Below are 12,426 nucleotides of genomic sequence, written 5' to 3'. Positions count from 1 at the left end.
GGGAAGACTACTTCAAAGAATTCAGCATTTTATTTCAGCTAGCCAATCCAAAATAAAGGAAATATTTTTGTTTGCTTCTTAGTGTATTTGTCTAGATAGGAGCAGCTATTTATTGGAAATGCATCTGTATTACCTTTTTGAGTCTCTGAATGGCTTATGGCCATAATTATTTAAATGAAATTACTCCTATTCATTCATTAGAAATAGAAAATGTGAGCCTTCATTTATATTTTGGACACTTGAAAAGAAAGATAAATAAAATCCCACCATGATATATTCTAACATCAAAGAAAATTACAGTTTTTCTCTTCTTAATTGAGAATATTCAGAGGAATAACATTCTTAAGCACATACTTAGAAATTATCACCCAAAGCAGTACCTATTAAGCTGTCTTGTCAAGTGCTGCTTGGCTTGCACTTTTAATAATATTTGTGGTACCTTGGACTTTGTACAGACAAAGACTGTTAATTTCTTGCCTTATTATCTTTCAAAATGCAAGATATTATTCCTTTTTCTTGTCCATTCTTTTGATTTGCTAGCAGGGCCCTGTTGGACTATATGATGCATAAATAGGTCTTTTATAAATGATTCAAGGCCAGGGATTAGAAATATGTTTGTGATTTGCATTGGAGAACTCTTAAAAAATAAGAGAATCTAAAACAGAGATAATGAGGCATTTTGGTTTTCCTTTTTCAGGGAAGAGCTTTTTTAATGAAGGAAATACATTTAATCTTCTTACAATAAATTAATCATTTTTGTTATTTTCATTTGGTTAGTTGAGATGTTTTTTTCCATGAAATATTAAGCATGACATTTAGTAACCATTTATAATAAATAACACTGATACCTGGATGACTTCATGAAGAAACTGTAAGTCGTTTAATGAGAGACAAAGCTGATTAAGAAAATCAGAAGCAAAGTACACTTTATATGCATTTTGAGAGGGGGCAAAAGTGAGATTAAATAAATGAACTAAGGTTACATGTAACACTCTAATGTAAATAGTTAGGTAAGATATAGTCTTGATGTCTGTCTTGTGATTTGAATGAGCTCATTAGTTTTCCCTCATTAACACCTTTTACTTCTGTCTTTCTGATGGCAGCTAGAATTCTGAGAGGGGCCATCTAAGGTATACGATTTATGTGCATCCCTTGTGATGCCATTTTTCACATCTCTGTCAGTTGAACAGAATCAAGCAATAACGCTCCATTTAATTTCATGTCTAAAGAAATGAGGTTCTATGAAGTTTATTATCTATAATACTTAATGTCTGAAATCACATTTTGGATTTATTGAAAGTCATGTACGGTTTCATTGCTCTGTGTGTTTCAGGATAATTTTTAAAGATTTTAAACAAAATTCCATGTACTTTTATTCCCACAGATTCTAGACAGGTTTAAAATATTTTGCTATAATAAAATCTTTGTGAAGAATAAAAATCTGACTTACACTGTATAAAATGTGGTACGGTTCAGTGACGTTCTCAAAACTGTAGTGATGATAGTTTACTAGGAGAGAGAGGTTTAGATCTCTTATTTGACTGAACAGTATTTTGAAAGCTATATAAATCATACTTAATTTTTCTACATCCTGTATATATTAATAACTTTTAAGGTCATTGTGTAGTTCTCAGGTTATGTATAACAAAATATCAGTTAGTATTTGAAATGACAAAGTTCTCCATATTACTAGTCTATAATTTGTATATCTTTATTTTCTTTCTGTCTCTAGGTTTATATTTGTGGGTACATGTATAAATAAACCCTTCGTATCACAATTTGGGGGGTTTCCCTGGTACCTCAAGGTTTCCCTGGTGGCGCAGGTGGTAAAGCATCTGCCTGCAATGTGGGAGACCTGGGTTCGATCCCTGGGTGGGGAAGATCCCCTGGAGAGGGAAATGGCAACCCACTCCAGTACTCTTGCTTGGGAAATACCATGGATAGAGGAGCCTTGTAGGCTACAGTCCATGGGGTCGCAAAGAGTCGGACACGACTGAGCAACTTAACTTCAGCTTCACTCCCTGGTACCTCAGGTGTTAAAGAATCTGCCTGCAATGCAGGAGACCCGGGTTCCATTCCTGGGTCGGAAATATCTGCTGGAGAAGGGATAGTCTACCTCTTCAGTATTCTTGGGCTTCCTTGGCTCAGTTGGTAAAGAATCCACCTGCAGTGCGGGAGACTTGGGTTCGATCCCTGGGTTGGGAAGATCCCCTGGAGAAGGGAATGGCTACCCATTGCAGTATTCTGGCCTGGAGAATTCTACATGGAGTCACAAAGAATCGGACGTGGCTGAACGACTTTCAACACAGTTTTTAAAAGAGTCCTACCAGATTGGTTCAATGAAATAGTTTTTATTTTTTAATTTATTTTTCAATGAAATAAACTATTTTAAGCTAATGAATATTCTTTCAAGTTTTATTACATTGTTGTGTTGTTTGAGAGTTGAACGTGGATTCAGTCATTATGTTTTTCTCCCTTCTTTTCTTCATTTGCTGCTTTTTTCTCATTGTTATAGTTTTAAAAAATTCTATTTCCTTTTCTACAAACTTTCTTCCAAATGTGCATATTTTCCTTTCACTGCTTCTTGTTTAATCATATCCTGCATTGAATTTTATTTTTACTCAGAAATACGTGAATTTTTCTTGAGAATATCATTCACATGTGTTCACACCTGAGTTACATTTGAGACAATGACTACTATATTGCTGATTTATTTAACTTGAAAAGAGAAATTATTTAAAAAAATTTTTATTGTATATCTCCTTTCAGTACTGTATATTGAGGCTGCAGAAATTTTACATCTGAATTAATTTTCTTTTATTTTGCTGGTTATTTTCTAACCATCTTTTTACTTTTTTGTTTTTCTATTTTACATTCTACAGTGGGAAGAGATTGGTGAAGTTGATGAAAATTATGCCCCTATCCATACATACCAAGTATGCAAAGTTATGGAACAGAACCAGAATAACTGGCTTTTGACCAGTTGGATCTCCAACGAAGGTGCTTCCAGAATCTTCATAGAACTCAAATTTACTCTGCGGGACTGCAACAGTCTTCCTGGAGGACTGGGGACCTGCAAGGAGACTTTCAACATGTATTACTTTGAGTCAGATAACGAGAATGGGAGAAACATCAAGGAAAACCAGTACATCAAAATTGATACCATTGCTGCCGATGAAAGCTTTACAGAACTTGATCTTGGTGACCGTGTCATGAAACTAAATACAGAGGTCAGAGATGTAGGACCTCTAAGCAAAAAGGGATTTTATCTTGCTTTTCAAGATGTGGGTGCTTGCATTGCTCTTGTTTCAGTGCGAGTGTACTATAAAAAATGCCCTTCTGTGGTACGACATTTAGCTGTCTTCCCTGACACAATTACTGGAGCTGATTCTTCACAGTTACTTGAAGTGGCCGGCTCCTGTGTCAACCACTCTGTGACAGACGAACCACCCAAAATGCACTGCAGCGCTGAAGGGGAGTGGCTGGTACCCATTGGGAAATGCATGTGCAAGGCAGGATATGAAGAGAAAAACGGCACCTGTCAAGGTAAGAGTTTGCCTGCAGATCTGCAGGGGCTGTCTGCTTCCGCTGGATCATGTATATGTATATCTTCCAGTGATTATGAGCAAATGACCTTTTACTTTGCTAAGTTATGGAGATTATTTCTCTTCAAGTTTGATTTCTCTCCTCTCGGAATTTTAGAACTTCTGGCAATGATGAAAGATTTGAAATTATATTCTACTGGATATACATAATTAGTACTCAGAGAGTGTCTTACTTGCAGTGTAGTATTTCATATTCATTTTGCTTTCAGAACTTTTATTTTTGAACAACTCACATCAGGGGATTATTTCTTTGTTTATCTGCTACTCTATCATGACTCTGTCTCTCTGAAGAGAAAAATAATACTCTTGTTACATGAAATTCAAATGTAAACCTTGATGAGACTTTTGGCATGCTTTTAACTGCCTTTTAAAAATTCTTTAGGTTTAAGTTCCTCCATATGAACTTCACTGGACATGTGTGGAAAGTGACAGGACTTAGTTTACCATATTGTGTGCATATAATAGCTATTATGTACTTGCTTTTAAGAATTTACAGGTTAACTTCAAATGCATAATAAGTAGTGCCCAAGAAAGTAACTGTTTGGAGATAGAACCAATACAGAAAGGTCATTTCAAAGCAGTTTGCACTTGGATTATTTTTTCTGTTTTAATTTTTCTTTTAAATTGAAACTTGAAAAAAAAATAAATTGAAACTTGATCATGCATGCTTCTGTTTCATTTGAAAATACTCTTATTTTGTCCACAGTGTGGTGACTTGCCCTTTAAAACTTGGATCTTCCTTAGTGGCTTCATGAAACAGGATAGTACTTTATGTCAAAGTCAAGAACAGCTTATGAGGAAGAAAACACATTTTCCTTTTAGGGAAAGAATTAATCCTTATGAACCCAAACTTGTTTTCCCATGATATGCACAGACCAAATAGGTAATGAGAGTCAATGTGTCTTAACTGAAGAGAAAATCAAATACCGAGAAGTCCCCTATGCCCATTGATAGCTTCAGGTACAATTTATTTTCTAAATTCAGTGTGTAATGTGGATCACCCTTGCTCAGGTTTCTTCAGGCTTGACTGTAGATTGACTGTAGGTCCAGGGAAACAACACTAATCTGTAAATCATACTGACATTGCTTATTTATCTCTAGAAATGCATTGCACCACATTTGTATCACTTCACATTTGTATACCATCTACAATTAAGTGCATGATCATTTCTCCATGTAATCTACAGCTTGCTATTCCTTTATATATAAATTTTTATTAAATAAAAATTATGTTTCAGATATGCCTTTAAGTTTGTCAAGGAAATTAATCAGATTTTATTTAGCTTTGAATTTAAAGGAAAGTTTTAACTAACATTACCTTAACTTCTCTTTTTGAGCAACCTTCTTGGCCTGGGTGAAGATATATGTAACTGTAGAATCAGCAGTGGAAGTTAAACATAATCCATTGAATACATTAGATTGTTTTCCCTAAAATGCTTATAAAATCTTATTTCTAAGAATTTGTTTACCAGTATTATAAGGCAGCATGCTCTATTTGATTATCTATTTATATCATATCCGTGAATGATATGTGGTAACTTAAGTTCAGAACATAATGACCTTTGTCTTCATCCAGATTGGTACAGGGTATAAAGGACCTTTGCATTCAGAGGATAATTTTTTATTGTTGCTGGGATTAAAATATTCTGCAGGTGCTTATCATGAAAATACCTGGGTGAAGTAGTATCCTGACAGGATGCTTTTAGTGCATGCATCCACTGCATCTTTCTCCTCTCATACTCTTAGTAGTTGAGGAGTAGAGGCCTGAGAGAAAAAGGAGAGGCCACTTGGTAGAAACTTAACTGGATTCTGTCTTAATGTGCTTATTACCCTACTCTGGTAGGAGGATCGAACGCAGTGGGGTCATGAAAGCAGTAGACTACACAGCCCCAGAAGATGTTCTACACAATGTATTCTGTGCGAATAGTGCCTCTTGATGTTTTCCCAGGTACCAATGATATGTGGCCATTCTATGAGGAATTTCAAACATTTATTCTGTAAATAATTTACTGAGGGAATAACTAAATGTTGAAGATTTGTCTTGGAAAATTAGGGTGTTACAGATGGTCCCATATAAATAAATATATGTGTTTAAACCTATTCATAATATGTATGTGCAAATCTAAATGTATGAGTGTGTGTGTGTCATATAAAATTCCACTGTAACTCTTTCTTCAATTTTAATGTGCTATCCACAAACCTCTAAGTGGGGATCTTGTTGTTTTAGAAATATCCTTGGTAGGTCAGAAATCTAAGAATCGTTCTTGACATATCCTTCCTGCTCACTTCCCAGTTTCAATACTTCACAAAGTATTTATAAATTTCCCACCTAGCTCTCATAAAATCATCCACTTCTCTCTGTTTCCTTTTTCCTCCAATCTGTAAGCATGTCTTGTTGGAAACTTTATTTTTAAATAATGAGTAGGTTTTTATATAGTTTTTGTTTTTGAGCCATGTGAATGTGTCACCTCTACAAAAATACAAATCTGGTAGTTGTACAAACCCATCCTCCCCGTCCCTGCCTACTTCCAAGACACTTAAAGTACTTCAATAGTTTCCTTTTTTTTTAAAGGATGAACTGGGAAATTGGATTTGACAGAAACATTACTACTGTATTTAAAATGGATAACTAATAAGGAAATAAGGATCTACTGTATAACACAAGAAACTCTTACTCACTACTCTGTAATGGCCTGTATGGGAAAAGAATCTAAAAAAGTGCGCATATATATGTATATGCAATAACTAATTCACTTTGTGTACGCTTGAAACTAACTCAACATTGCAAATCAACTCTACTCGAATGTATATGTATGTGTATATATGTGTGTGTGTATATATATATATACAAACATAATTGTCTCCTTCAAATAAAGTTTATAAGATAGCCTAAGATCCTGCATGGCTTTGCTCCTATTAGCTTTCTCAGTTCAGTTCAGTACAGTTGCTCAGTTGTGTTTGACTCTTTACGATCCCAGAAATTGCAGGATGCCAGGCTTCCCTGTCCATCACCAACCCCTGGGGCTTACTCAAACTCATGTCCATGGAGTCAGTGATGCCATCCAACCGTCTCATCCTCTGTTGTCCCCTTATTCTCCTGCCTTCAATCTTTCCCAGCATCAGGGTCTTTTCCAGTGAGTCAACTCTTCCCATCATGTGGCCAAAGTATTAGAGTTTCAGGATCATCATCAGCCCTTCCAGTGAATATTCAGGACTGATTTCCTTTAGGATTGACTGGTTGGATCTCCTTGCAGTCCAAGGGACTCTCAAGAGTCTTCTCCAACACCACAGTTCAAAAGTTAGTTATCTATTTATAAATACTATGTTAAAATTATTATTTTTAAATAAGTAATTTTGTTTACCTTTGTATGTACCTGTAGGAAACATCATTGGTCACAAAATTGACAAACGTCTTTTAAATTACTCTTTACTTAGTCCTAAAATTCTCAGGCCAAATTTTCAAAGTTTCAAATATTAAATGATATGTGAGATTGGCATATGATATATTAACTGTTATAGACTTCATTTTAGTGATTTTTGTAGACTTCAAAGCATCACATGCTAAAATGTGTTTATAAATATAGCCTTATTACATACTTGCATTTAATTACTTGGTTTCTTTGATAATCAAAATATGTTGTGATTTATAAGGCTATAAATATAAGAGGCTAAAGTTGAATAAACCTATTGTAATGATTATAATATATTAAGATTTACTAGGAGGTGACCAGGTAGTTGCTGTCAGATCATTTTCATGTGACCTGATACACATGGAGGGCATGATAGACCTGACCCACAGTCTCTTAGCAACTAAACCTTCAAGAAGCAGAATGCTAGGCAGCTCGTTCACATATGGCTTCAACCCAGAAGACAACTAATCAATAGCAGATCATGATCTATCATCTCCATGTCTCCTTATTTAACTTCCTTTATAAGAATTTAACTACCTTTTCCATACTGATTTTAACAAGGTAACCGTATATGCTGGTTTGTGTTATCAACTTAAAATACAGAGTCCATTTATTTTTTGAAGGCTTACTTGTATGCCTGAATTTTCTATAAAAAACTGCCTTAAGTATTCAAATTTATTTTTTGAAATATTCATTATTTTCAGGTACTAATAATATATTAAATCCATTTATAAAAGCATGTTTCATACTTATTATTTATTATTATTTCTGAGAAAATTCATGCTATTTTTCCCTTAAGAGTCATGTGAAATTTTTTTTTTAGTACAAAATTGTTAGTAAAAACCCATTTTGGAAGTTTCTGCTTTTTATTGAAGTGAATATGTTTGACAGAAGTAATTGAGTTCACATGAATCAAATGTTGCCTGCTGAGTTCTCTTGTGATTATGTTGCTGACTTACTCAGATGCAAGGCAAGACCACTAATCTTCATCAGTTGTTAGTGGAATGAAGTAGTAATTTGAAATTACCCCTAGATAATTATAGTTTCACTTATATCAAATGGAGGAAAGAGATTTAGATTGTGGGTCACTGCCAAAACCAGTGAGTGAAGAAGGTATATAGTGCATGCTCAAATACAGGGTAAGGGGGGTTACATGCCAAGGGCTGTGGAGAAAAAGCACTTATTAATTGTCCAACTGGGAAATGATTGCACAGCAAGGAAATGTAGTGAAAATACTGAGCTCAAGAAGGAGCCTTGATTCAAAAACAGTAAAGATACTGCAGGGAGTAGTATGTCGATCATTCAGACTTCTGGTGCATATTTATGTTTGAAACAAAATTGGCTGGAAATATATAGAGTGTTAGGTGTTCATGTAATTATGCATTGGAGAGCCTAGTTATTTTTAATTAGGCATGTTACCAAAAAGCATCAAAGGGGTTGAACTTTGGTCCTATTTGGTATGCTCTTTTATGCAACAAAGGAAATTAATTTTGATTTAAAAATTTTAACAAAAGACTGTGATTTTGAAATCACAGAGTGATTGGTGTCAATGGTGTGTGAATCCGTGTGTGTGTGTGTGTATGTGTGTGTGTGTCCTATTGCTGTGAACCACCACTAAGACAATTAAGTGATTAAGTCATTTCATCTATTTGCAGGTATTGCGCATGAGAATAATAGATTTTCTTTTTACCTCCTCACTTGAATACTTTGGACTAATTCTATTAAATGTTATGGCTTTTTAGGTTAATATTATGTTTAATATTAAAATGTTAGTGTGCTTTTTTTTCCCCCCTGAATCAAGGTTTCAAAACACTGGTACTATTGGTATTTGGGACCAAATACTAGTTGTTTTGGGGGATCCTGTTCACGTAGGACATTTACCAGCTTCCTGGCTTCCCTGGTGGTTCAAATGGAAAAGAATTCTCCTGCAGTGCAGGAGTCCTGGGTTTGATCCTTGGGTTGGGAAGAGTCCCTGGAGAAAGGAACAACTACCCAACCCAGTATTCTGGCCTGGAGAATTCCATGGACTGTATCGTCCTTGGGGTTGCAAAGAGTTGGACACGACTGATCAACTTTCACTTTGGCCTCTCAGTCCCTAGATTAAGTACTAATCTAGTACTCCGCTCCTGATTTTTAATAGCCCAAAATGCCTCCATGTATTGCCAAATGTTCTTTGGGGCAAAATCTCTCTTAGTTGAGAACCACTAACTGAAATATATTCCTTCTGCCTATATTAATAGATGTGCTGCTGAAACTAAATATATTTATAGATTAGTTACCTATGCAAAAGTGGACACTTTTCTAAAGAATGAAAGAAGTGTACATTTCTTAAAATGGGTGTATGTTTGTAAACTTGCCTAATTTAACTTGAATATAGAGACATGGATTATTTGGAAACATGCTGCTGGTGAGAGGCAACGTACTCCATAGTTTCTTAAGCACGCAGATTCTGGACCAGAATACCTGGATTCAAATCTTGCCGCTTCCATTTATCAGTTATATAACGAATGTCCAAGTTATCAGATCTCTTTATTCCTTCTTTTCCTCATCTGTTAATAGCTACCTCATAGCAATGCTATTAGACCTTATATGAAAATTACTTAGAATAGTGCTTAGAAAACAGTGCTTATTGGATAAACATTAGCTATGTCTTACTCTCTCATTAAAAGTAAAATTATTTACAGGAATATGTGTCTATCTATTGGAAAATACGTGGTAGCTTCGACTTAGAAAAATTCTCTAGTTTATTTAAACTAGAGAGTATATCCTTGAATAGTATCATTTATCAAAGGATGATCCTACATTTTTATTAAGTGGTCAAAACTGTGTAAATATATTTTAACCTCCTTTATGAAAGATTTGCTCTCCCGTTTGATATTATCACTCATTCTTTAAGTTATCGTACTAGGCACTGTAGTCTGTGTATACAGTTCCTGTATCCTGCGAATGCAGACAGATAGCTTACAAACATACATATGGACTCACACCTGCAGTCACAACTTATGCGAGTTGTTACTGGCAGGGTGAGTGTGCAAGGTTAGAAGGTGGTAAGAAAATGTTTCTCTAAAAGGGTGATGTTTAATGTAGAGGTGGGAAGAAAAGCTGTATGAAGAGGACAGGGTACAGCTTAACAAGCAGAAGAAATCTTTCAGTGCAGAGATCTATCATATTAATTTTGGATATAGCTCTTTTCTTTCACAATTATATTAAAATGTATTTGCATATTAAAATCTGAGAATAAAAGGGATTCTACTCCCTGAAATTACCTGCTAAAAGAGGCTATTTATATACATATTATACTTACCTTAAAGATAGAGAATTGCTAATAATACCTAGGGTCAAATAGATGCATATCAAATATGAAACAACTCAGTTTATTTCTGAGTAGTACTGGTGAATGGCAGCTTGCAAATTATTATACCAATTGAAAGAATAACATCCTTTTTTTTTTAAGAACTTAATGTTTCATTGGTTAAGCAGTTGTTGGTAACTTGTGAATCTTCAACTATATGTACATAGTTAAAAAAGATAGAGATTTGGCTATAAAGGAAAGGACATACATGCAGCAAAAACTCCATAATCCCTCCTAGACAAACTTCTGATCTTGATTTTGCATTCCTACTTTCTCACTCATACAAGGAGTATACTAGGCAAAGTCTTGAGTCTCCCTTTCCTATCCCATATTTAGAATAAATATAAAAAATAGATGCTATACCTCAGATTTGCAGTAATAGTAATAACTACTTTGTACATTTTATTTTGAGTCAGTCTCTAGAAAGTCTTATGATGATAGCACATTCCATATTGTTATTGTGCAAAGGAATTTTAGTATTATTGATCAGGAGCTCTATTATGACCCGTTGGATGGAAAATTGTTATATTTATGTTCAAGTGGTTCATACAAAAAAAATCTCTTGATAAAAAGTATTTGTTTAAATGATGTTCATTGAATAGACTACTTTTTTATAATAAATTAATACAGAAATATATAGGATTAATACAGAAATACAGACATAAATTAATATGGAAAGATAATTCTGAGAAAAAATGTTTAATGATAAAGGCTTTATATATTGCCATATATCTGAATTGTTATATTCAGAACTGATTTAAATTCTGTAATTTAAATAATGTGCTGGGAAACCAAAAGATAGTCCTTCTGTTTTACTATTTGTTTGTTTTTTTTTTTTTTTAATCCAGATAGGAGCAGAAGGATTTTCTCCAAGTTTGATAACAGCATAGCTGTTATCAAATCAGTATAGCTGTCATGGGAAAAGTTGTTTGTACAGGAAAATTTAATGTTAAAAACTCACAGAATGTGATTTAACAAATATCTCTGTGTTCTTAGATTCTTAAGAGCAAAAAATTAAAAAAGAAATGAATACAAATGATAAGAAACAAAGTAGCCAACACTAGCATAAAATCATTAAGTAGACTTAAAACCTCAAAATTGATCTGAAATTACCAGGAAATTTTTGCATGCACTAAATAGAGGACTTTGGGTTTGAAGGTGATGCAGCTCTCAGTTCAAATCTTATACTTCCATTTGGTAGTTATGTGACTGCAGCCAAATACAAAATCATATTGAGTCCAACTTTCCTCCTAGGTGTAATGTTAAATAGTACAAAAGGAACCTGTAGAGATAACCTTTTGATATAGATTATAATTATATAACTTTTGACAGTTTTAGACCTAATGAAATTGTTTCCTTTTTTCTTTCTGCTAATTACTTCTTGACCTTGGAATGCCATATTAAATATCAATGCATTCTACTGTTGTCATCAGTAAAAAATGTTGGCAAATTAGGAGAAAAATCAAACCACAGCAAACTAGAGAAAAAGGCACAAAATGGCACTTATGTCCAATTCATTCCAATTTATGAATTACATTTTTGGAGTGCTTTTTTTTTATTGGCTTGTAGAAGTTATTCACATGATTTAACATTTCCTCCCACTGAAGAGATTATTGGGACCAGCTTTTATCTAATTCTTCTCTTCTATACACTTTTACAGTGCAACACAATAATTTTAATAATTTGAAACCATATTATTGCTGGGCAAACCTATAAGAGATTCTTATTCCATTGTGTGGTGCTGGCCAGAGCTGCAATATTCTTTTCTAAGCTCCTAAGGTGACTGTAACGTTGGCCCAGATTAAGGAGTATGATGATAGTTTGGATTAAGTTTTGGTGGCTTTTAGTGTTTTGTGTTGGAGAAGGCAATGGCACCCCACTCCAGTACTCTTGCCTGGAAAATCCCATGGACGGAGGAGCCTGGTGGGCTGCAGTCCATGGGGTCACAAAGAGTCTGGACACCACTGAGCGACTTCACTTTGACTTTTCCCTTTCATGCATTGGAGAAGGAAATGGTAACCCACTCCAGTATTCTTGCCTAGAGAATCCCAGGGTTGGG

General features: G+C 34.5%; 1 protein-coding gene across 4 annotated transcripts in view; it reads left to right on the top strand.

The window, feature by feature from the left end:
• Window positions 1-12,426, top strand: part of EPHA5 (EPH receptor A5) — a 412,214-nt gene that overhangs the window by 79,388 nt on the left and 320,400 nt on the right. For all 4 annotated transcript variants that reach the window (XM_068975450.1, XM_068975448.1, XM_068975449.1 and 1 more), the window contains exon 3: window positions 2,883-3,546. In XM_068975450.1, the coding sequence (XP_068831551.1) occupies window positions 2,883-3,546 (664 nt within the window). The remainder of the gene's footprint in view (window positions 1-2,882; window positions 3,547-12,426) is intronic.

This window comes from Capricornis sumatraensis, chromosome 7, assembly GCF_032405125.1.
Source record: "Capricornis sumatraensis isolate serow.1 chromosome 7, serow.2, whole genome shotgun sequence".
Lineage (NCBI taxonomy): Eukaryota > Metazoa > Chordata > Mammalia > Artiodactyla > Bovidae > Capricornis > Capricornis sumatraensis.
The sequence above is the reverse complement of the archived record's forward strand: the minus strand, read 5'-3'. Positions and strand labels throughout refer to the sequence as shown.